The sequence below is a fragment of the Vidua macroura genome, chromosome 20 (genome assembly GCF_024509145.1).
Source record: "Vidua macroura isolate BioBank_ID:100142 chromosome 20, ASM2450914v1, whole genome shotgun sequence".
Lineage (NCBI taxonomy): Eukaryota > Metazoa > Chordata > Aves > Passeriformes > Viduidae > Vidua > Vidua macroura.
In genome coordinates this window covers 6,595,730-6,620,676 of record NC_071590.1, presented here as the reverse complement: position 1 = coordinate 6,620,676, position 24,947 = coordinate 6,595,730, and the positions used below count along the sequence as shown (strand labels likewise).

The 24,947-nt window shown below is 53.2% G+C and overlaps 2 protein-coding genes across 2 annotated transcripts; both read left to right on the top strand.

Moving 5' to 3' along the window:
- Positions 1–341: 341 nt before the first annotated feature.
- On the top strand, positions 342–4,946 carry TLCD2 (TLC domain containing 2). Its single transcript, XM_053995873.1, is given in 7 exon segments — positions 342–383; positions 385–521; positions 523–583; positions 586–872; positions 1,251–1,333; positions 1,829–1,911; positions 3,609–4,946. Coding segments are annotated over 7 exon segments (1,044 nt in total). The 5' UTR covers positions 342–356; the 3' UTR covers positions 3,975–4,946.
- A 1,810-nt stretch (positions 4,947–6,756) lies between these two features.
- On the top strand, positions 6,757–24,932 carry PRPF8 (pre-mRNA processing factor 8). Its single transcript, XM_053995481.1, has 43 exons — positions 6,757–6,807; positions 6,926–7,035; positions 7,110–7,278; positions 7,990–8,154; positions 8,242–8,460; positions 9,104–9,316; positions 9,455–9,580; positions 9,658–9,763; positions 10,252–10,442; positions 10,622–10,741; positions 10,819–11,008; positions 11,183–11,302; positions 11,626–11,760; positions 11,871–12,000; positions 12,309–12,505; positions 12,612–12,818; positions 12,908–13,071; positions 13,381–13,507; positions 13,635–13,827; positions 14,166–14,353; positions 14,571–14,809; positions 15,311–15,457; positions 15,658–15,868; positions 15,956–16,072; positions 16,156–16,403; positions 16,576–16,755; positions 17,014–17,149; positions 17,712–17,881; positions 18,168–18,297; positions 18,490–18,636; positions 18,820–18,980; positions 19,513–19,704; positions 20,297–20,534; positions 20,765–20,893; positions 21,441–21,554; positions 21,668–21,841; positions 22,077–22,270; positions 22,579–22,818; positions 22,905–23,046; positions 23,235–23,375; positions 23,566–23,705; positions 23,866–24,068; positions 24,628–24,932. The coding sequence occupies exons 2-43, from the start codon at positions 6,936–6,938 to the stop codon at positions 24,780–24,782; spliced, it is 7,008 nt and encodes a 2,335-aa protein (XP_053851456.1). The 5' UTR covers positions 6,757–6,807; positions 6,926–6,935; the 3' UTR covers positions 24,783–24,932.
- Positions 24,933–24,947: the final 15 nt, after the last annotated feature.

Genomic DNA, 24,947 nt, shown 5'->3' with positions numbered 1-24,947 from the left:
GCTGTGGGCAGAGCATTTTTAGGCAAGGCACTCAGGTCTTTTTCCGTGTTTGATGACGGTCGGTCCCTGTGGTGTGGTTTGGGGGGGTTCCTGACCGGGGTGAGCGGCGGCTTGGAGAGCTCCTGCCCAAGGAAACAATGACGGGCACCAAAGCCGGAGATGCTTTGGGGTGAAGGACCACCGGCCGCAGCACCTCATGGGGGAGGCGTTCGGCCACCCGGTGCCACCGAGGTGGAGGAGGAAGCTCCGGGGAACGAGGGAAGTGCCCCCAGTTCCCGCACAGCGACGGGACACGCGTTCCGCGCTCCGTGCCACGCTCTCGGCCGGCTCCGGGCTGGCGCCGCTTCTGCCGTGCGATGCCGGGGAAGGCGGGTACATCCCCGGGGGGCTCCATTCCCGTTCTCCCGCTCCCCGTGTCGCACGCCCCGCCGGGAAGCGCTGCCGCTGCGTGTCCGCACCCCTGCGCGGGGGGGTGCGGGAGCTGCCAGCGCCAGCCCCGGGGCGGCCCCGGCCCTTCCGCCCGGCGCTGGTGTCGCTGTGTCCCCGTCCGGACGACGCGCATAGCGGCCGGGCAGGGCGGTGCCGGCGGGGCGGTGCCGGTGCCCAGGCCGGGCCCCGGGGCTGGGCGAGGCGGAGCCCGTCGGGCAGCGAGGCCGGTCCCATGGGAGCCCGGCGGGCCGGTGGGTGCCCATGGCTTTCAGCCCGGGGCTGTTGGTGGTGGCCGGTTCCTTCGCCGCTTTCCGCCTGCTGAACCGGGGGCTGGAGCGGCTCGTGCCGCCGCCGCCCTCGGCCCGGCGCAACCGCTGGAAGTGGCGCAACATCTGGACATCGCTGGCGCACAGCGTGCTCAGCGGCGGCGGGGCGCTGGCCGGGTGAGCGGCACCGCGGGGCCCCGCAGCGACACCGGGCTGCCCGGGGGACCGGGACACTGGGAGGGAGTGGGGACGTCGAGGGAGCCCGACGGGAACCTGCGGCCAAGGCGGCACTAAGGGAAGTGGGGGTGTTGGGGACCCTGCGGAGGGTGAGGACCTGCAGACTGGGGGGCGCTGAGAGAAGGAGGAAGGACCGAGGGACAGGGAGGCACCAGGGGATGGGGAGACTCCAGGAGAAGAGGGGTGGCTGTGGGTGGAGCAGGGCAACAGCAGGTCTCCGGGGAGGGTCGGCAGCACCAGGTGGGTACTGAGGACACCGGCAGGGAAATGGGGAACAGGAGGCACTGCCCGACACTCAGAACCTCTGTCCCTGCACAGGTTCTACCTCCACCCCGAGATGTCCAACGACCTGGTGGGCACACACCCGCCCGGGGCGCACAGCCTGGTGGCCGTGTCTGTAGGTGAGGTGTGGCGATGGACTGTCCCCTGTTCTGTTCCCCCGGGGGGTCTTCACGGGCTCGTCGGTGCCTGACACCAGCCCCTCGAGCCATGTCGCGATGTCTCAGGCACCTCGAACAATCGCCCTATTCTTGGCAAAGGACAGTGGCTCCTTTCTGTCCCACGGCAGCCGCAGCCAGGAGGTCCTGGGCACCGGGCTGCCCTCCACCGGCCTCGGGGGGAGCCGGGGCTCGGGCCGTCCCAAAAGTGCCCACGTGGGGTTGGAGGAGTCGGTGCCTCTTCCTGGGAGCACATCCTACAGAGTGATTGCGGGAGGGACCCAAAGCACACCAATTTCCTTCTTTTGCTGTGTGTGACTCCCCACCCACGCAGATGTAACCAGCACTTCCCGGGGGGGCTGCCCAGCCCAGTCAGGTGCAGAGCCCACTGAGGCAGGGGGGGTTCGTTGGCACAGCCCTTCCTGACCCCCTTTTTGTTCATGGACTCCCCAATCCCAGGCTATTTCATTGAAGACTTTGTGGACATGTTGTGCAATCAGAAACTTCATCAGTCCTGGGAGCTGCTCTTTCATCACTCTGTGGTGAGTGCACCAGCAGAGGTACCACCAGGGAGGCTGGGGATGGGGGGCACGAGTGGGCTCCTGCTGTTGTTTGTGTGGGTATTTGCTGCCTGCTCCAAAGTCCGATTTTATTTCCTGGAGTGAGGAGCCCAGACAGCAGGTCCTGGAGCTCCTCTTTGTCCTGCAGGACTCTTAGAGGGTCTGCAGAAAGGCACCCAAAAATGGGGTGGTATTGGCGATGATGAGAGACATGAGGAGACTGAGAGCTGGTCAGAATCCAAATTTATTGTGGACTACATATGCTTTATACTATTCTAGGAAGGCTAGTAATTTTTTATTACAATTATTGGGTTAATCATCACATAAACAATCTTATACATTTTACAACATCTCTTGCTTACAGAACTTGATGTAATTTTCAGCTCTGTTCTTGCCAAGGCATCCTGATTATCAAATATCTTACGCTAATCATGTCCAAAGTCCATCACCTGTCTTGTGTGCCCCAATAGAGTAGGAAAAAACATGTGTACAGAGTGTGGGCTGATCCACAACAGTGTCGCTGACAGCAGTGACCCCGGTGTCCCCTCTGGCACGGGTGAGCAGCTCACCTCCTGTGGCTCTTGCCCTCTTGAGCACCTGCCAGCAAGGGCTGCACACGCCTCCATCCACCTCCCCTCCCCAGGGTGATTTCCTCCCACCTGGGGCTGGTGTGGCTGGAGCAGCTTGATGCAGGAGCCCCACTCCAGTGCCCTCTGCCTGCCTTGCTGTGCCCTGTGTGGGTTTCTCTCTGATCACCTCTGCTGTCCCGGTGCCAGAGCGTTTTTCCCAACCAAAACAGTTCTGTGATGCTGAGACTGTGGATGCTGCAGGGCAGGGGGGTGGCACAGTCTGGAGCTGAGCAGTGGAGATGCTGCAGGGTTCAGGGGAGGCTCAGGGGTGTGCAGGGCCTGGGGAGGGGGACAGGGACAGGGACAGTGCTGGCACTCACCTGGGATGAGACTGGGTAGTCAAACCTCTCTGTCAGTGAGCCCTGGGGCTCTGCTGGCTGCTGCTGGTGAGCCAAAAGTTCATCTCCACAATAGAGCTAATTCAAGCCAAGACAGTGACTTAACAGAGCAGATAATCTCATTACAGAGCCCATACAGAGAACAGCACTAATGGCATAAACCAAAGAAAGGACCTAGTGTGCTGAAGCGTGGGCAGGCAGAGCCTGTCCCCCTGCCTGGCAGGGAGGGTGCGGGGCAGGAATCCTGTCCCAAACAGCCCCAGGGTGCTTCAGGGGGCTCTCTGATACACCAAAGCCACCTAATTACTCCCTGCAGGGTGCCTGTCCTGGGGACAATCCCTGAGCCAGCAGTGGCGTAGCCCTGGGCTACAGTCTCCCTTCCTGTCCATTGGCTGTGTGTGGAAAAACCTGCTGGGCCACAACAACATTCTCCAGGCCACAACAGCAGGGTTAGGTCAGGCTGCTTTGTCTCCTCAGCCAACCTGGGGCTTAGAGAGCTGCTTGCTTCTCTTCCCACTGCAACAAAAAAACCCACTCAGGTTTCTTGCAATGGTGAGGAGGTGCCAGAGGCTGCAATGCTGCAGGGATGGCCCGTGGTTTGATGATCCTTTCCACTCTGCTCCTTGCTGTGCCCAAGTGTGGAGGGTTCCAGCTTGCAGCAGCTGAGAGCAACCAGCCCCTGGGCTCAGCCTCTCTTCTCCCTCCTTCCCAGGTGATCATCTGCTTTGGCATTGCCGTGCTGCTCCACCAGTACGTCGGCTTTGCCCTCGTGGCTTTACTGGTGGAGATCAACTCCATCTTCCTCCACCTGCGGCAGATCCTGCTCATGGCCAACCTGGTGCACACCACCTGCTACCGCCTCAACAGCCTCATCAACCTGGGCACCTACGTGGTGTTCCGCATCGCCACGCTGGCCTGGATGACCCGCTGGCTCTTCCTCAACCGCCAGAACGTGCCCGCGGCCACCTACGCCGTGGGCACGGTGGGCATGGCAATCATGACGCCCATGAACATCATCCTCTTCTACCGCCTGCTGCGGAGTGACTTCCTCAAAGCCAGGCGGGAGAAGGAGGAATAGCCCCTCCCCTGCGAGCGGGGCAGTTCCAAGCCCATGGAGCACGTGGAGGGTGAACGTGGCTGTTCCTGTTTCTTTCGGTACCTTGCAGGGAGGGGCTGCACTAACAGAGCATCCAGGCTTTGCTTGTGGCTCAAGAGCACAGCAGAGGTGCTCGTGGACCAGGCACTGTGGCTCTGCTCCCCAAACACTTTTGGATGATGTGGGTGGAGGCTCAGAGAAGCCTCGACAGCTCTCACAGCTCCCTGAGGCACCACTGAGATGAGAAGGGGGCAGAGCAGCACTGTTTCCCCACTGCTCTTCCAGACATCCCAACACCACAGAGTGTTTCCAACCCCTTCGGTGCTGCGGCCCCCAGCGTCCCATCAGCCACGGGACACTGAGTTCTCTGTGGCATCTCCTATGGGAACACCACCAGCATGACAGGTTCCAAGGCTTTGCCTTCGAGGTGATGGTCGGTAAAAACCAAATCCTGCACTGATGAGCCCTCCCTGAGGAGATTTCCCAGGCTGAGACCTGGCTGGGTGGCAGCTGCCCACTGTGGGGTGCAGGCTGGGGGCAGCCCCAACCTCTCCTGCCAACTGGAGCTTTTTCCGTGTTGTTTTGTCCCCAGATAATTTAAGTGCCCATAAATGAGCGTAGGAGAGCACGAGTGGCTGGTGGGAGGATGCTGTGTGGTGGCCACTTCCCACAGATGTGGGGTTTTCAGGCACTTTTTTAGGATTCAGGCATCTGTTAGGAGTGCCAAATTGTGCTGCAGAGCCCGGGGTAACGCTCTCACCCGGCAGCAGAGGCTCTTACTAACGTGAGCTTTTAATAAATGGCTGCAAATGAAGTGGCTTGAGGGGAAAGGACTGAGAGGGGACGAGAGGACTCAGCATCCCAGCCCAGTCTGGGTGTGTCACTGCTTAGCACAGTCCTTACCCCGAGTCTCCCTGCCATGGAGTGAAAATACACCGTACACTGGCACACTCTTCCTCTCTTGTTGGGTTTTTTCCCCCCACCCCTCTCCTTCCTGTGGAGGAATATGAACGTTTTTAAATGTTCTTCCACTCCACATTTCCTGACTGATTCTCACACTGGACTGTTCCCCAGCAGCCCAGCACTGTGTATATAACAGGATCATCCCACTTGGAGTTACGTGAACCAGGCTGGAGAAATCCACCGGGTCGGTCACGTTTCCTTTGTGTGGCAAAATAAGCTTTAACACAAAATCTCTCCCTTTGCTTTGAAGAGCTTGGGGACAGGCTGGAGCAAGGCACTGCTCGGAGAGGGTGGCACGTGTTTTGAGGACAGAGACACATTCCTGCTGGGCAGGGAAAGATGAGGGATCCATGGGCAGTGTGAGGCTGGAGACAATGCGTGGCCAAAGCCGCTTACGTTTCTATTTGTGGAGGGCAGGGAAGCTTCCAGGTGCTGGGCACAACTCCTCCACGTTTGGGTACATCACCTCAAGCAGTGCTGAGGTGCCTGTGTGCCCCTCACAGCTCCCAGCTGGAGCAGAACTGTCACCCCAGGGCTTTCTCTTTGGTTTGACCCACATATTCTGAATTTTCCAGGAGCTGCTGCACTGATCCTGGCCCTTAGCACAGCCTCTGCATCCGCTAAAAACGCCGCCTCTGCTCTCCAGCCCACAGCTGGGAGGTTTCTCAAGACCTGGATTGTGTTCCCACATTCCGGCTGTCACGTGGATGTCCTGTACCCCAGGCACGTGGGGCTGGGGGCCAGGGGGGCCTGGTTTGGGCGCCTCTTAATCCGCCGTGATTTTCCCACAGGGCTGAGGTGGGATAAGCAGTGGCTTTGCAGGTCACCGAGGTCGGACGTGGGGATGCCCTGTGCTTGCCCATCCCCATGGGAAGCGCCACAGCCTTGGCTTGAAAGGTGTTGGGAAGGACTCACCTCTCTATTCCCACCGTATAGGGGTTAGAAGGAGCACCTCCATCAGGGAATTAATTGCTGGGGAGCAACACCCCGGCCTGCCACCCATTCACCTCCACTCCAGCCCCATCCAATATCCCTCGAGAACAAACCCCTCTCCCCATGGGAGCCCCTGCCCTGGCAAAACCCTAAGGCAAGAAGAGCCTGCCCGGCTGCTGAGCGGCCCTGACAACACATTGAACCCACCCACAGTGAGCTGGCCCTCGCGTTTTCACAGCTGCTGGGCAAACACGGAGGGTTGGGGGCCACCTGTGCTCCTGGCAAGAGGCAGGACGAGGGCAACGAGGTGGGTGGCTACTTGCTGGGGCCATAGCGTGGCCAAGGGGGCAGTGCTGGGGGTGAGGCATCACTGCGGCGCCGCATCCCCCTGCCTGCCTGAGACGGGCTCAGCCGCACTGAGGGGATGTGCAGGGCCCGTGGGGGATGTCCCCGCGCTGCTCCACCGGGGACATCACCGCGACGTGTCCGGGATGTCCAAAATGTCTCCCTGAGGGCACCTCCCGCCCCTACCACCCTTGGCGGGGGGGGGGCACGACCCCCGTGGCGCCCCCTACAGCAGCGAGCAGTGAGCCGCGCCAGGCGCTGTCCAATCAGAGGCGGCGCCGCGCTGTCTCCGCCGTTCTCTCCGCCAATCGGAAGCAGCGAAGGGCGGGACCGGGGAAAGCGGGACACCACACCGGAAGTGTGCGCCAAACACAACTTCCACCCCTCTTCCGCCCACTGTCCCGCCCCCGCCGCTCGGCACTCTGATAGGATAGGCCTGCTGTCTGTCAGACGTCCTGAAAGCTGATTGGCTAGTCCGCGCTGCGCGTTCCGCCTACATCCGGGTCTCGCGGGCGCGGTGGCGGCGGCGCGGGGCCGCCATTGTGGTGGGGGAGCGCGGGGGTGGCGGCTGCCGGTGAGGGCCAGCGGGGAGCGGCGGGCCCGGGGTGGGCGGGAGTGACGGGGGAGCGACCGGCGGCGGCCTCGTCGTGGTCCCGTGCCGCGCCCTGAGCCCCTCTCCACCCTCTCCGCAGTTGCGTCGCCATGGCCGCCGTGTTCCCGTACCGCGGCGGCTGCGCCCCGGTGCCAAACCCGCTGGCGCCGCTGCCCGACTACATGTCCGAGGAGAAGCTGCAGGAGAAAGGTGGGTACGGCCCCGGCACCCCGGATTCTCCGCGGGGGGACAGGGCCTGAGCCGGCGCCTCTGTGTCCCCGCAGCCCGCAAGTGGCAGCAGCTGCAGGCCAAGCGCTATGCGGAGAAGAGGAAATTCGGCTTCGTGGACGCGCAGAAGGAGGACATGCCCCCCGAGCATGTCCGCAAAATCATCCGCGACCACGGCGACATGACCAATAGGAAGTTCCGGCACGACAAGCGCGTCTACCTGGGGTAAGGGATCCCCGGTGTGAGGCGCAGGGGGAGCCCGGGGCATCCCTGGTAATTGCTGGAGGGAGAAATCCTTCTCCAAAAGGCTCTTCGTGTCCATTGTAGCTCGGTGAGGATGCCCTGAGGTGTCAGTGCAGAGGAGGATCAGCAAAAGGAGTTGTTGCTTTGAGTTTATGAGAAGAAACATTAATCTGGATAGTGCACCCTTGAAAGGGAAGCCTTTTCTCCAAAGGGCTTTTCAGTTGTAGCTCGCTCTGTTGCTGTGAGTGAGGTATCACTGCAAAAGAGCATCAGCAAAGGGAATTGTTGCTTTGAATTTATGAGAAAAAACATCACCCTGCATAACACAGTGTCTTAGAAGGAGTTGTGGAGAGTGTGAAATGTTTTTTGAAAGATTCAAAAGCATCCTGAGTGCTGTTTGGGTGTGGAGAGCTGCCTAGTGCACATCATGGTCTGCTGCAGTAACTTCCCATTACCCAAAAAACTCCAGAAACTCACTTCAAAACTTCAGGTTTTGTGAGCAACATTCTTGAAAGCCAAATCACTAGAAAACCTTTTGATAGTGCAAAGGTAGAGTGGGAGATCCATGGACTTGCTTTTTGAACGTGGAGCAGCTCGCAGGAAGGAAAACTGGGCGGTTGTTTGGCTCGTGGCAGGTGGTTGGGTGTCCCTGAGAGCCACTCCAGCGTGGTTTTCCTTGGTTGGTGGTTGCAGTGCTCTGAAGTACATGCCCCATGCTGTGCTGAAGCTCCTGGAGAACATGCCCATGCCCTGGGAGCAGATCCGAGACGTTCCCGTCCTCTACCACATCACCGGCGCCATCTCCTTTGTCAACGAGATCCCCTGGGTCATCGAGCCTGTCTACATTGCCCAGTGGGGGTAGGTGCCTCCTGCTTCATCCAGGTGGGCCAAACCTTTTTGCATCCACCATAAAATCCCCCTGCTTTTAACCTTGATTTCCTGCAGCTCCATGTGGATTATGATGAGGCGGGAGAAGAGGGACAGGCGTCACTTCAAGAGGATGAGGTTCCCCCCGTTTGACGATGAAGAACCCCCTCTGGATTATGCTGATAACATCCTGGATGTGGAGCCCCTGGAAGCCATTCAGCTGGAGCTGGATCCAGAGGAGGATGCCCCTGTGCTGGACTGGTTCTATGACCACCAGCCTCTGAAGGACAACAGGAAGTACGTGGCTGTGGGAGCACAATTCACTGGGAGGGAGTGAAAAACAAATGAATTACGTGCACAGAGCAGTGTGTAACCTTTGTGTGATGTTGGTGAGGAGAGAAAAACCTTCCCTCAAGGCTGGGAGGGAAAACCTGAGTGTTGGAAAGCTGCATCTTTTGCTTGCAGGTTGCTCAGAGAAGTCCAAAGCCAGGTTGGATGGGGCTCTGAGTAACCTGGGATGGTGGAAGGTGAAAGGCTTGGAACAAGATGAGCTTTAAGGTTCCTTCCAAGCCAAACCATTCTGGAATTTTATGGTTCAGCATCCAGCAAGGCCCCTCTGTCCAGGAGGCCTCTTACCCACTTACCTGCTAAAACTGGTGTTTCTGACCACGCTGTAAAGCTGACAGCCTGCATTGCCTACTGGAATTTGGAATTTGCTAAAGGTGCCCAGATGTTCTGTGTCACTTGAGACACAGAGGAGGAGAGGAACTGGAGCAGCCAGCATTTTCTGGGCAGGAAGAGTCTAGAGTGGTCTTTAACAGTGCTGCAGCCTTTCTTTCAGGCTAGAGACACCCATGTGCTACCTGTTCTTGATGAATGATGGGTGGCAGAAGGTGTTTGGTTATTCTGTGTCTGGAGGGTCCATGCTCTGCTTTCCCAGGTATGTCAACGGCTCCACGTACCAGCGCTGGCAGTTCACCCTGCCCATGATGTCCACCCTGTACCGCCTGGCCAACCAGCTGCTCACTGACCTGGTGGATGACAACTACTTCTACCTGTTTGACCTGAAAGCCTTCTTCACCTCCAAGGCACTGAACATGGCCATTCCTGGAGGTCCCAAGTTTGAGCCCCTCGTCAGGGACATCAATCTTCAGTAAGTGTTGGGTTTAGGAGAGAGATGAGTGGGTGTCTAGGAGAGGGCTGATGGGGTGTTTTCAGTCACAAATGATGGGATGTTTTCAGTCTTTCTCACCCTGAATGCCTGCATAACAGTTTCTTGTCTCATTTTAAGGGATGAAGACTGGAATGAATTTAATGACATCAACAAAATCATCATCAGGCAGCCTATCAGGACAGAGTACAAAATCGCTTTCCCCTACCTGTACAACAACCTGCCCCACCATGTCCACCTCACCTGGTAAGAGCAGCAGCCTCCAGAGCCAGGAGAGGAGGGAAAGGCTGTCAGAGGTTCTAAGGCATATTTTTTTGTTGCAGGTATCATACTCCAAACGTTGTTTTCATTAAAACAGAAGATCCTGACCTCCCAGCTTTTTACTTCGATCCTCTGATCAACCCCATTTCACACAGACATTCTGTCAAGGTGAGTCACTGGGTTAACTGTGATAAACCCTATGTGTGGAAGGAGGGGGCTTTAGGATCTTGCTTCTGGTAGCAGCAGACAAACAAAGATGTTTCAGGAGAAGGCACCAGCCCTTTGACAAAAAAAGCCACAGTTGTCATTTTAGTCTTCTTCTACTTCTGGAGTTGCACAAAATTGTCTCCTTTGGTTTCTGTAGGATAAAGCCCGATGTTTAATTAATAGTGTCAGAGTCTTCTGACAGATAATTTATCTTTCTGGTTGCCCTTGGTGTATTCTTGGAGGTGGCATCTCCCTGAAGTTACCTCCATAGCACCTAACTCAGGGTCTGGCAGGCACAGTTTGCCTTGTTGAGTGCTTTGTGCCTCTCTCATGCTCAGTACAGCCACACTTCTTTCAGGAGAGCAGAGAGATGGATTTTTAACTTGCTTAACTGAGAAACTGAGCTGAAGCAACCAGGAAACACCTTGTGTGGTGCTTCTATATTTCAGAGCCAGGAACCACTGCCTGATGATGATGAAGAGTTTGAGTTGCCAGAATTTGTGGAGCCTTTCCTGAAGGATACCCCTCTCTACACTGATAACACAGCCAATGGCATTGCCTTGCTGTGGGCCCCACGACCCTTCAACTTGAGGTCTGGCAGAACCCGGAGAGCTCTTGACATCCCACTGGTCAAGAACTGGTGAGTTCTGTCCTGGGGTAAGGGCTGATGTAGTCATCATCTCATTATGACCTTGTTATAATGAGAATGAAATGAAAACATTATGGTGACCGGTTTCTAGAGATTTTAGGAGAGTTTCTAGAGGCTTTCCTCTAAGGAATGTGAGTTAGCTGAAGCTTTGGAGTGTGATTTATCCATAGGTACCGTGAGCACTGCCCAGCAGGACAGCCAGTCAAGGTGAGAGTCTCCTACCAGAAGCTGCTGAAATACTATGTCCTGAATGCACTCAAACACAGACCTCCCAAGGCCCAGAAGAAGAGGTGAGTGGGCTCTGTTCAGCGGGGAACTGCTGATCTGTGTCAGGGGTTGAGCTGATTGTGGTCTCTGCTCTCTCCAGGTACCTGTTCCGCTCCTTCAAGGCTACCAAGTTTTTCCAGTCGACCAAGCTGGACTGGGTGGAAGTTGGCCTGCAAGTGTGTCGCCAGGGCTACAACATGCTGAACTTGCTGATCCACAGAAAGAACCTGAATTACCTTCACTTGGATTACAACTTCAACCTGAAGCCTGTGAAGACCCTCACCACAAAGGTATCAGTCCGTGTGCTGTTGTACACGAGAGCAGAGTTTATGTGAAGGTGGTTGTGTAGCCAGTGAGGAAAGAGAGGCCACAGTGCCTCAGCTGTTCAGCTGTTGGCCAGATTTGAGTTGTTCCACACTTCTGTGACATTGTTACATAAATTCTGAATATTTTGTCTTTTCCAGGAAAGAAAAAAGTCCCGTTTTGGGAATGCTTTCCATCTGTGCCGAGAGGTCCTGCGGCTGACTAAGCTGGTGGTGGACAGCCACGTCCAGTACAGACTGGGAAATGTGGATGCATTTCAGGTAGGCTTTTTGCTTTTAAATGTGGTGAGAAGAAGCTGAGAGGAGAATTGGAATATTTTATATGGGAAATAGCTTCTATGGGATGCACAAAGTGGCTGAATGTTGCAGTGTTAGGGAGAAGAGGGGAAACGGTGAAATGAAACAATGAAAATATGCAGTATTGCTTGAAATTCTGCTTTTATATTAGTTTATAAGAATTGATCATTGTCTGAGCCAGCATTAGGAGCTTTGTATGGCTTGATACACTCTGTCCAATAAACCTGGCTGCTGGAGGTGATGTCTGAGGTGTTGATGGTTGTCCCTGACTGTGTTCCATGTCTCAGCTGGCAGATGGCCTGCAGTACATCTTTGCCCATGTGGGTCAGCTCACGGGGATGTACCGGTACAAATACAAACTGATGAGGCAGATTCGAATGTGCAAGGACCTGAAACATCTCATCTACTACAGGTTTAACACAGTGAGTTCCACCTTTCCACATGATACTGACCCCATGTAAAGTGAGGAACAGGGGAGGGATTCTGGCTTGTCAATAAATGACCTGCTCTTACCATGTCTCTGTTCCTCCAGGGGCCTGTGGGCAAAGGTCCTGGCTGTGGTTTCTGGGCTCCAGGCTGGAGAGTGTGGCTGTTCTTCATGAGGGGCATCACCCCACTGCTGGAACGCTGGCTGGGGAATCTGCTGGCCAGGCAGTTTGAAGGTCAGTACCCTGTAAATGCTGCACAAAGGAGGAGTGTGTGGTAAAGATTAATACTGTTTGCCTGCCAGCCAGTTTCCTGTTCATACTGGTGGTCTTTATCCATGCTCCGTTGACCAGTGTAGAGCTCTTTCAAGATCTGTGTCCCCAGAACAGATTCTGAATGGAAGTGGGATTTCCTGCTCCATAGCCACTTAATCTAGTCCAGACTCCTGGCAGTGTAATTTCTCCAGACATCCTGCACCTCCATGCAGGAAGGAGAATCACTGCCTGCTGGTATCAGAATTCCTGAAGGACTTTGCTTTTTCCAGGCCGTCACTCCAAGGGTGTCGCCAAGACTGTCACGAAGCAGCGTGTGGAGTCTCACTTTGACCTGGAGCTCAGGGCAGCTGTGATGCACGACATCCTGGACATGATGCCAGAAGGGATCAAGCAGAACAAAGCCAGAACCATCCTGCAACACCTGAGCGAGGCTTGGAGGTGCTGGAAGGCCAATATTCCCTGGAAGGTAAATCTCTCACCTGGCCTTTGGGTTCAGTTCTAACATCACCCAAGTGGAGCTGCTCTTGGAAAGCTCCTCCTCCTGCTTCCCTCAAGTTCCTGTCCTTTCCTAGGTGCCGGGGCTGCCAACTCCTATTGAGAACATGATCCTGAGGTACGTGAAGGCCAAAGCTGACTGGTGGACAAACACAGCTCACTACAACCGGGAGCGGATCCGCCGGGGAGCCACTGTCGACAAAACCGTCTGTAAGAAGAACCTGGGCAGGCTGACCAGACTCTACCTGAAAGCTGAGCAGGAACGGCAGCATAATTACCTGAAGGTACTTCTGTTCCCCCTGAAATTGCCCAAATTAATGCTGTTTTCATAGGGAAGCTTTCACTGATTAATTCTGGTGGTGTGGTTCTGCAGGATGGGCCTTACATCACTGCAGAAGAGGCTGTTGCTGTGTACACAACCACAGTGCACTGGCTGGAGAGCAGGAGGTTCTCCCCCATTCCTTTCCCCCCACTGTCCTACAAGCATGACACCAAGTTGCTGATCTTAGCCCTGGAGAGGCTGAAAGAAGCTTACAGGTAAGCAGTGGGAAATGATCTTGATCTTCAGGGGCACTGGGAAAGGCTTCTGTTTTGTTATCCATTATTCCTGTGATGAAGTGTGGTGTAAAATTTACCCTGGTGGACTGGTAAAGCTGTTGGTTTTGGTACTGCCAGTTTATTTGGGAGTTCTTATAGGCTCTGTCACTTGGGCAAAACCACTGCCATGCTTGCAAGTTTGGGGATGTGGATTGTGAAGAATGAGAGCTTGAACATTATCATTCATCAGTTTAATGCAGTGGCCATTAGGCTGTTTGTGTGCAGTTGCTGAGCTGTTCTTGTTTTCAGTGTGAAATCACGCCTGAATCAGTCACAGAGAGAGGAGCTGGGCTTGATTGAGCAGGCTTATGATAATCCCCACGAAGCTCTGTCCAGAATCAAGCGACATCTGTTGACTCAGAGAGCCTTCAAGGAGGTGAGTGAAAGCCTGGTGAAAGCCCAGCCATGTTATGCTGCATTCAGAAGCTGAATGGCACAAAAACTTCGTGTTTTCCCTCAGCTACCAGCCTCAGTTTTTCCCCCTCTTTTTTTTTTTTTTTAAGGTGGGAATTGAGTTCATGGATCTCTACAGCCACTTGGTCCCTGTTTATGATGTTGAACCCCTGGAGAAGATCACAGATGCTTATCTGGATCAGTACTTGTGGTATGAGGCCGATAAGCGAAGGCTCTTCCCTCCTTGGATCAAACCTGCTGACACTGAACCACCCCCACTGCTGGTGTACAAGTGGTGCCAAGGTCAGTGGGCTCTTGGGTTCCATGCAAAAATGATTTTTCTTACGGGGGAACTTCTGCCCTATGAGTCCCCTTAGGAGCTGAATTTTGGTTTTGCAATTTGCAGTCAATAATTACAATCAGAGATGTATTTTGTAGGTTAGTACATGTGTATATACTGGAGGAGGACAACTTGCACAGCATTTATGGCTGATTACATAGTTTTCCTTCCACTTCTGGATAGACTGGAAAATCCAGAGTCTGAAAAATCAGGCATTGCGGGACTTAGGTTGATTCCTGTGCCCAGTGGCTGCTTCTGTGCTCTGATGTGTCAGATAACACAACATTGTTTATTCCCTCAGGCATTAATAACCTGCAGGATGTTTGGGAAACGAGTGAAGGGGAATGCAACGTGATGCTGGAATCTCGGTTTGAGAAGATGTATGAGAAGATTGACCTGACCTTGCTCAACAGGCTGCTGCGTCTCATCGTTGATCACAACATTGCTGACTACATGACAGCCAAGAACAACGTGGTGATCAACTACAAGGTGATGGTGATGTCAGGAAAGGGGGTTTGTGGTAAAAGGGACCCGTGAGGGAGGAGGTTTTGGACCCTGTGGCAAAGAAGGAACACAAGACTTGCCAAAGAAAAGTGATGAGGGATTAAAAAAACCCTTCTGGGTCGTGCTGAAGAGCAGCTGCTCAGGTGAAAGGGTTCTGCTGTGTTGGGATGTGTTTTCTCACAGTTCCCCTTCATCTCCTCAGGACATGAATCACACAAACTCCTACGGGATTATTCGTGGGCTGCAGTTTGCTTCCTTCATTGTCCAGTACTATGGGCTTGTGATGGACCTGCTGGTGCTGGGCCTGCACCGGGCCAGTGAGATGGCTGGGCCTCCCCAGATGCCAAATGACTTCCTCAGCTTCCAGGACATTGCCACGGAGGTGGCCCATCCCATTCGCCTCTTCTGCAGATACATTGACAGGATTCACATCTTCTTCAGGTGAGATCTCTGGGGCCCTGCTTTCCTTGTGTCAGCACAAAGGCAAGGGAGATTTAATATGCTCCTGCTCCTGGCTTTTGTACCCTTTGCTATTGAAAATCAGGAATATTTGAATTGAAAGACTTCCCTGGATAACTGGATGTTCGCATTCCTCCTCTTGCTTTCTCAATTTGCTTTTCTGCAGTTGCACTGGACCAAAAGAAACACAACAATGTCAAGAAACACAAATGACCAATAGAAATATGCTCAGTTGTTAGGGATTTGGTAAATTAGAGACTGAGAGAAAAATAAGCCTTTTCTGTCTCTTCATGGAAGGATAACCCAAACCCTGAGTTGCTCTGTGCTAATGAAATTCCCCCATTCATTGGGAGGACATAAAAATGGGATGACAAAAAAAAAAAAAGCTGAAAAACACCTTTTCCAAATTAAATCCTTATCTTTCTGGCCAGGCTGGTGTTGATAAGTCCATGTAATTCCAGATCCTTTTCTGTGCATTTCCAGGTTTACAGCTGACGAGGCAAGAGACCTGATCCAGCGGTACCTGACAGAGCACCCCGACCCCAACAACGAGAACATCGTGGGCTACAACAACAAGAAGTGCTGGCCCCGGGATGCTCGGATGCGCCTCATGAAGCACGACGTGAACCTGTAAGTGCTGCAGCTGGGAAAGAAGTGGTAGGAAAAAGGGAGAAATCAGTGATAAATAACTGTTGGAAACTGACAGATGCTCAGGATGAGATGTGAGAAGTGAGGGGGTCTGTGCTGAAATACTGGGGAAGCTCTGAGACTTTGCCCGGTTGTTATTTGGGCAAACTGTGATGTGTCACTGTGCACACGCTGTTTTCCAGTGGCCGTGCTGTGTTCTGGGATATCAAGAACCGTTTGCCCCGCTCGGTGACCACGGTGCAGTGGGAGAACAGCTTCGTGTCCGTGTACAGCAAGGACAACCCCAACCTGCTGTTCAACATGTGCGGCTTCGAGTGCCGCATCCTGCCCAAGTGCCGCACCAGCTACGAGGAGTTCACCCACAAGGACGGCGTCTGGAACCTGCAGAACGAGGTGGGCTGGGAGAGCAGTCCCTGGGTGGGGATTCCATGGATTGGAGAGGGGCTCCCAGGAGGGGACTGATGGGTCTGTGCTCTCTAGGTGACCAAGGAGCGCACGGCTCAGTGCTTCCTGCGTGTGGACGATGAGTCCATGCAGAGGTTTCACAACAGAGTGAGGCAGATCCTCATGGCCTCTGGCTCCACAACCTTCACTAAGGTAAGGGAGGAGGGAGATCTATGACAGCTTTCTGCAGATGCTTGGAAATTAGCCAGGAGCTGATCCTTTCCTTTCCTTTCTAGATTGTCAATAAATGGAACACAGCTCTGATTGGCTTGATGACTTATTTCCGGGAAGCTGTTGTAAATACTCAGGAGCTGCTTGATTTGCTGGTGAAGTGTGAGAATAAAATCCAGACTCGGATCAAGATCGGCCTGAATTCCAAAATGCCCAGCCGTTTTCCTCCTGTGGTGTTCTACACCCCTAAGGAGCTGGGGGGGCTGGGCATGCTCTCAATGGGCCACGTTCTCATCCCTCAGTCCGACCTGAGGTGAGTTGTGCTGTTCTAATTCCTGCATGACTTGATGCTCTTTCCCCGGAAAAATCTTCCAAGAGTGCTAAACCATGCCATGGTACAGAGCTGTGTTGCCTTTACAGTAGCTCATGGCAGTGATGAGAGAAGTCCCAGTTCCTCCTACCTCATTCTTGTCTCTTTGCTCCAGGTGGTCCAAGCAGACAGATGTTGGCATCACTCACTTCCGCTCGGGAATGAGCCATGAGGAGGACCAGCTCATCCCAAATCTGTACCGTTACATCCAGCCATGGGAGAGTGAATTCATTGACTCTCAGAGGGTGTGGGCAGAGTATGCCCTGAAACGACAGGAGGCTATAGCCCAGAACAGGTGTGTGTCCACGTGGGGGAGGACAGGCAGCAGTGGGAAGTTTTATGCTGCCTGGGGATTTTGGAAATTTGGGGATTTTGCTGGCCCTCTGGTACCTGCAATGCTGTTCCCTAACCTCTGGAAGAGGTTTGGCATTTTAGTGTCCCCTGCCAGAGCCCTGAGCTCTGTGTCATGTCTGTGATCTCATCTGAACTACTCATTATTGCATTGCTGTAAATTGAGAGGTAACAAAGTGTGGGGATTTTTTTTTTTCTTCAGGCGTCTGACGCTGGAGGATCTGGAGGACTCATGGGACAGGGGAATTCCTCGGATTAACACCCTTTTCCAGAAGGACCGGCACACTCTGGCTTATGATAAAGGATGGAGAGTCAGGACTGACTTCAAACAGTATCAGGTACTGACAGGGAATTTCTCTTCACCTGAATATGAAGTTCAGATACCTGTTCCACACAAAGTCCTTTTACCTTGCATTATTGCAGGTGCACTTCTGTCTCGCTGCTACAGAAGGAATTTACAGCCTTGTGTTGGGACTGGTAGAGGCTGTTTGGAACCAAATGCTCCAGAATTTGTAGCTTATCCCCTTTGGAATCATTTAGATAGATTGCAGTGTATTGAAGAAAACCACAATAAACACAACAACATATTACAGAATCAGGTCTGGAGAGAGAAAAATAATTACCCCAAAACAAACATACCAAAATATTGTGGAATAATTTGTTATTTAAAGCCTTTAATGACAGCTTTGTAGAAGGCCAGTCCCTGAAAGATAAAAATATCACCTGAGGTTCCACCCAAAGTGAATTGCAGAGTAGTACTGACAGAACTCGTGTTGTAGATGAGCTGTGTCCTCCAGCACTGAGGGCATGAGGCTTTTTTGCTGCTCACTGACCATCATCATGGTGTGGCTCCTGCAGTTAGTGCAGCCAGGTGAATGATGTGCTTGCTCTTGTCTCCAGGTGCTGAAGCAGAACCCGTTCTGGTGGACGCACCAGCGCCACGACGGCAAGCTCTGGAACCTGAACAATTACCGCACGGACATGATCCAGGCTCTGGGCGGCGTGGAAGGGATCCTGGAGCACACGCTCTTCAAGGGCACCTACTTCCCCACGTGGGAGGGTCTCTTCTGGTAAGAGGAACTTGGATGTGGGCTCTGGGCTCAGGCTGTGCTGGTTCTGTTGAGTTTCTGCTGGTTTTCAGTGGTCGCTTCAGAACGTTGTGTAGTTCAGTTGTGAGGGCACCTAGGAAGGGGCTGGAGCTGAACTTCTTGGAAACCCATGGAAATTTCTTGGCATGAAACAACCCTCCCAGCTCGTGGCTGATCCCTGGGTCTGTTAGAAGTGACACATGGCAGCAGAGATGAGGGACATATCGTTCAGTTGAATCTAATGCAGTTGATGGTCTGCCCTTTCTAGGGAGAAGGCCAGTGGCTTTGAGGAGTCCATGAAGTGGAAGAAGCTGACAAATGCCCAGAGATCGGGTTTGAACCAAATTCCAAACAGAAGATTCACTCTCTGGTGGTCTCCTACCATCAACAGAGCCAACGTAAGTACCTGGTGTTTGTCCCTTTAGGAGCAGAAAACACTTCTCCACTGAAATTAGAGCAGTTAATTGATCCAATTAATTCTCAGAACATCTCTTAGAGAGGCACTAAGCCTCCTTAACAGGAGATGCTCCATTTTTTAAAATTTCCTCAGTTGTGCTGTTGTGTGTTCTCAAGCTGCTTTTCCTTTGCAGGTGTATGTTGGGTTCCAGGTGCAGCTGGATTTGACAGGGATCTTCATGCATGGCAAAATCCCCACGCTGAAGATTTCCCTCATCCAGATTTTCCGAGCTCACTTGTGGCAGAAGATCCATGAGAGCATTGTCATGGATTTGTGTCAGGTGAGCAGTGTTGGCTTGGTTTGTTTCTGTGCCCTTTTGGAGCAGGGCCAGTCTTCCTCCAGCAATTTGGCAGAGAAAGGGAAGAAATGGAAAATGGGATTTTCCTGACTACCTTGGTGTTGAGGATAGATTCCTTATCTGGGTTGCTTGAACACATCTCATCTTTGACTGCCTGTTCCCCAGGTGTTTGATCAAGAGCTGGATGCTCTGGAGATTGAGACAGTGCAAAAAGAGACAATCCATCCCAGGAAGTCCTACAAGATGAACTCCTCGTGTGCAGATATCCTTCTCTTTGCTTCCTACAAGTGGAATGTGTCACGTCCGTCCTTGCTGGCAGATTCCAAGTGAGTTTCCCTTTTCCCTCTCCTCAGTCTCCCTGCAGAGCAGAACTGCTGAGCCTGTCATCCAGAGCCTCTGTGTCTCTTGGGCATCTGGGGGACACTGGAGATTGTGTCCAGCAAAGCACAGGGCTTGTTTGGGTAGGTGGTTGCAGCACCTCCTGGCACTGCCTTCTGCAAAACACCAGCACTGCCTTTGCTCCTGTTGTCTCCTCTGGGTGAACTTTTCCCTGAGCTGTTGAAGGTTCTTCTGGAAACCCCACAAAGCTGAGCTGGCCCAGGGCCAGAATTCTCACTGAATCCTCACCAGACAGTCCCTGGGGGAGATGACCCTCGTGACTACACAGCAGTGAACTCACTGCTGCTTTGTTCTAACCTTTCAACAGCCTCTGCATTCACTGGTGTGTGAGGAGAACAGCAGGGTCCCTTTCCAGGGTGGGATGTGGGTATGAGCTGGCTGCAGTGTTCATGCTGAGTGACAATTACTGCAGGAGAATTTTGTGCAAGATGAACTTGTTGTGGCCTGCTTTCTCCTCAGGGATGTGATGGACAGCACCACCACCCAGAAGTACTGGATTGACATCCAGCTGCGCTGGGGCGACTACGACTCCCACGACATCGAGCGCTACGCCAGGGCCAAGTTCCTGGACTACACCACAGACAACATGAGCATCTACCCCTCGCCCACTGGGGTGCTCATTGCCATTGACCTGGCCTACAACTTGCACAGGTGAGAGCTGCACCTTCTGTGTTTCATTTCCAGGGTTGGAATTGGTAGTTTGTGAGTATTGTCTCAGTGCATCTCCAGACTGGGTTGTATTCCAGGCAGGAGGATAAGAGGGGAGAAGGCAGAAGCTGGAGATGGGCAGCGAGTGGGATAAGGCATCTCAGGTTGCCCAGTTTTGCTCAGTAGCAGTGGTTCAGTTCCCTCAGTTCATTAATAATCTGTTTCTTAGGATATTTCTGTCAGACTGTTGTTGGAGCTGAAGGACAGGCCTTGTTTCAAACCCCTACAAGTGAGGACACCATTTCTCACCTGAAACTAGGGGCAAAGTTAGAAATCAGTTCTCCAGTGTGTTTGTTGGAGAAAGTGCAGCTTTTCTGGGACTGCAGCATGTGTGTGCTGTGGCTTCCCACTGAGGAGGTGTAGGTAAAAGCCATAGGTGACCAACTCCCAGGGGCATTACAAAAGCCACACTGCAGTACAAAGATGTATTCTTCAGCAGGTAGAAAGGGGCCTGGCTGCTGCATGGAAAGACTTGAGTGGGGCTGTTGCCTCTTCAGGTCTAATGGTAACAACTTCTGTTTGTTTCCTCCTTCAGTGCTTATGGGAACTGGTTCCCTGGGAGCAAACCTCTGATCCAGCAGGCCATGGCCAAAATCATGAAAGCAAACCCTGCCCTGTATGTGTTGAGGGAGCGAATCCGCAAAGGGCTGCAGCTCTACTCCTCAGAGCCCACGGAGCCCTACCTGTCCTCCCAGAACTATGGGGAGCTCTTCTCCAACCAGATCATCTGGTTTGTGGATGACACCAACGTGTACAGAGTCACCATCCACAAGGTGAGGCCAGAGGGGTGTCTCAGGGAGAGGACTGGATGGGGTGGAGGTTTCCATGCGTGATGAGAATCTGGGAGTCAACACATGGACCCAGAGTTTTGCAGTGTGCACAGAGCAGCTCTTACATTTCCCACACAGCTCCTGCTCAAAGCACACAGAGTTGGCTCTTGTGTAAAAGTGTGGGTGGGCTCCATTTATCTCCCTGCACTTCTCACTCTCACTTGTTTCCTCAGACTTTTGAAGGGAATTTGACCACAAAACCCATCAATGGAGCCATTTTCATCTTCAATCCCAGAACAGGACAGCTCTTCCTGAAGATCATCCACACATCTGTGTGGGCAGGACAGAAGCGTCTGGGACAGGTAGGGCCTGGCTGTGCCTTGGGTGTGAACTGGGGGTGGGCTCTGACTGCTTGGGGCACTCCCTTGAGCAGAACACATCACACAGATCTTCATCTTCCTGCCTCTTAATGAGTTTTGAGCTCCAAAGTCCGAGTGATCAGGCAGGCAGAGGAGCATGGAGTATAAAAGTGGAGGAACACAGGCTCTGAGGTGTAAAGACCCCACATCATCCAGCAGAGCTTGAGGAACAGTGCTGTGCTCCTTGTTACAGAATTCACTGCACTTGGCTGTACATCCAGTGCAGTGAGACAGCTCAGGTGGCAAATCCAGGGAGGTGGAGTAGCCAGCTGGTTTTTTCCGAGCCACTCAGGAGTAACTGAGCTCCAGGAATGGGAACTGCCCTCTGTGGTCAGTAAGGAGGAAATGCTGGGCCTTGTCACTGATCTGGAACAAACCATAAATTCCAGGGGTATTTTTAGAATTTGGTTTGCGTCCCTTTGGTTCCCAGAGACATGGAGACTGCTGGAGAGCAGGGGGATACTTCTCTAACCCTGCTGTCTTTCTGTAGCTGGCCAAGTGGAAGACTGCTGAAGAAGTGGCTGCCTTGATCCGATCCCTTCCCGTGGAGGAGCAGCCAAAGCAGATCATAGTGACACGGAAGGGCATGCTGGACCCACTTGAGGTAAGGCTGCAGCTCCGTGAGGATGTGTAAAATCTGTGGGAGATAACAGGACAGTTCTGTGTCCTTTGATGTTCTGCAGTAGCTGTGAGCTAATTCCTCTTGATAAACTCCAGGTGCACTTGCTGGATTTCCCCAATATTGTGATCAAAGGCTCGGAGTTGCAGCTGCCCTTCCAGGCCTGTCTGAAAGTGGAGAAGTTTGGTGACCTCATCCTGAAGGCTACTGAACCCCAGATGGTTCTCTTCAATCTCTATGATGACTGGCTGAAAACCATCTCTTCCTACACAGTAAGCACAGATGTGTCTCCTGTATTTTGCTTTGCTGCTGATAAATGAGGCAAGGAACCAAGGCCTCAGATATCCCGATGATTTGTTTGGGAGCACTTGGCTCTGAATCTGCCTGGATTTTCCTTTAGATGGATTTCCCTGGCAATTCCCATGTGCTCAAACAGAAGAATGCTGTACTAGGGCCTTGACCATTTCATTTTCTTCTTTCTAACTCCATCTTCTTTTCATCTCCAAGGCATTCTCCCGTCTGATCCTGATTCTCCGAGCGCTTCATGTGAATAACGATCGAGCCAAAGTTATCCTGAAGCCAGACAAGACAACCATCACTGAGCCTCACCACATCTGGCCAACCCTGACAGATGAGGAGTGGATCAAGGTGGAGGTGCAGCTGAAGGATCTCATCCTTGCTGACTATGGCAAGAAGAACAAGTAAGGCATGATCCTGTCAGCCTTTCCTTCCTGCTCTAAAGGCCGTGGCCAAGGGCCTTTGTCAATGCACTCTCAGCTTTGTAGGAGATCTGGTTAATTTTAATAACTTTCTGGTAAGGCAGATAAAAATGTCTGCACCAAGTCATTGATCTAAGCATCATGTGATCATGGCCTCTCTTTTGTTTAAAAAGTTGTGGTTTAACCTTTTCATAGTGCCCAGAGTTGGATGTTCTGAGCTTGTGCCTGAAGGTGAGAAAGCTCCAGAATGTATTTTGAAATGCCTGACTTGGGTGACTTTTCTCTTCCAGCGTGAACGTTGCATCCCTGACCCAGTCAGAGATCCGAGACATCATCCTGGGCATGGAGATCTCTGCCCCATCTCAGCAGAGGCAGCAGATTGCAGAAATCGAGAAGCAAACCAAGGAGCAGTCGCAGCTGACGGCCACGCAGACCCGCACGGTGAACAAACACGGGGATGAAATCATCACCTCCACCACCAGCAACTACGAAACCCAGACCTTCTCCTCCAAGACTGAGTGGAGGGTCAGGTAGGAAGGCAGGCAGGGGTGGTGGAAAGGGTTGGAATGCTCAGGGAGGATCTGTGCCCCCTCTGATCACGGTCTCCTCCTCACAGAGCAATCTCTGCTGCCAACCTCCACCTGCGGACAAACCACATCTATGTCTCGTCAGATGACATAAAGGAGACAGGTTACACCTACATTCTTCCCAAAAATGTGTTGAAGAAGTTCATCTGCATCTCAGACCTGCGTGCCCAGGTGAGTGTGCAGGGAGTTTGTTACGTTTGTGCCCCACTCAAACACACCAGGGGGGAACTCTTGGGGAAGGGCTGGGGACCTGCTGTGGTTTGTCCACGTGAATCCCTCTGATGCTCTCCTCAGGAATTAAGGAGTTCCACTCACACAGAGATCTCTCTGGCCTTCTAAGGCAGGTGTGTGTGTTTTAGATTGCAGGTTACCTGTATGGAGTGAGCCCTCCAGACAACCCCCAGGTGAAGGAGATCCGGTGCATTGTGATGGTGCCCCAGTGGGGGACACACCAGACCGTGCACCTCCCAGGGCAGCTGCCACAGCACGAGTATCTCAAGGTGGGTTGAGGTTCAGCTTCCAGGCTGGGTGGAAGGTCAGTAACAAGGACCTGAGGTGGTGGAGCAGCTTCCCTTGGTCTTTTGTAATTGTAGGACTGAAAGGGCTCAGTCTGAAGCCAAACTTGATTGAGATCAAATGAGGGGGAAGCTTGTGATCTGAGTGTCCTTTTTGCCACTCTCTTTTTGTCAGGAAATGGAACCTCTGGGGTGGATTCACACCCAACCGAACGAGTCCCCTCAGCTCTCGCCACAGGATGTCACCACCCACGCCAAGGTCATGGCTGACAACCCCTCCTGGGATGGGGAGAAGACCATCATCATCACCTGCAGGTGAGGGGCAGCGAGGCTTCTGGTGGCCCTCTGAGGGGGGGGGGTGTTGCTGCAGAGCTGGAGAACTCAAAATAAAATTGGCAGAAAGGGAGCATTGGCTCATTCCTGATTGCCCTCTTCTGCCCCAGGTGAGTCTGACTTGCCTCGTGTTCCTTTTCAGTTTCACCCCTGGCTCCTGCACGTTGACAGCCTACAAACTGACCCCGAGTGGGTACGAGTGGGGCCGGCAGAACACGGACAAGGGCAACAACCCCAAGGGTTACCTCCCCTCCCACTACGAGAGGGTGCAGATGCTCCTGTCCGACCGCTTCCTCGGCTTCTTCATGGTCCCAGCACAGGGCTCCTGGAACTACAACTTCATGGGTGAGCTGGCTTGGGGAGGGAAGGGGAAAGGAGGCAGCGTGAGGAGCTTGGGGAGGAGGGAATAGCTCCTTACCCACTCCAGAACTTCCTCAGAGAGCTGGCAGGGATACCCGCACTGTGCCCTGAACTTTCTGTAGTTACCAGCACTGGGAAATCAGTTCAATTATTTTTTTTTTAGTGGCTCAAGAGGAAAAATAGATCCCATGTCTGTCTGGATTGTAGTGCATAGTCTATCACCACTGAATAATTAATCCCTGTCAGGCAGCAGAGATAATGGAAAATGCAAGAGAGAAGCTGTTCCCCGTAGGGAGGTCCTGGTATCATGAACACCACAGGCAGCTGGAGAAGGGGTCAGGAAATTAAAGTGACAGAACACTTGACTAGCATAAAAGAACTGTAAACCTCTTGAGGGGAGGAACCCAAAGAGGGATGATTTCTGGGTTTAGAACTATTTCCTGGCATGGAAATGGTCGTGGAAGGGTGGAGGGCTTTGTTAGGCTCCTGAAGGGTGGAAGGGGCAGAAGGGGTGCTCAGGTGGGTGACACTCCCTCTTTTCCAGGTGTCCGCCACGACCCCAACATGAAGTACGAGCTGCAGCTCGCCAACCCCAAGGAGTTTTACCACGAGGTCCATCGCCCCTCTCACTTCCTCAACTTCGCGCTGCTGCAGGAGGGGGAGGTTTACTCTGCCGACCGCGAGGATCTCTACGCCTAATCCTGCCCGCGCCCCTCTTAGTACTGTTGATATTCAACAGCGTGTTCGTGTGCCCTCCTTCCACTGTGCCCCGCTCGCCCCCTTCACCCCGCGCGTTGTTGTTTTCCCCCCCCCCCCTTTTTCCGCTCAATAAATTTTGTACGAACGGGAGCGCGCGGGCGCTGA

Bases quoted from the DNA above. Each gene is read 5' to 3' on its own strand.
- PRPF8 (XM_053995481.1), top strand. From the start codon at position 6,936: ATGGCCGCCGTGTTCCCGTACCGCGGCGGCTGCGCCCCGGTGCCAAAC. The intron at 8,461-9,103 runs GTACGTGGCTGT...CTGCTTTCCCAG, and splicing joins CCTCTGAAGGACAACAGGAA to GTATGTCAACGGCTCCACGT. The intron at 15,458-15,657 runs GTAAGTGCTGCA...GCTGTTTTCCAG, and splicing joins ATGAAGCACGACGTGAACCT to TGGCCGTGCTGTGTTCTGGG.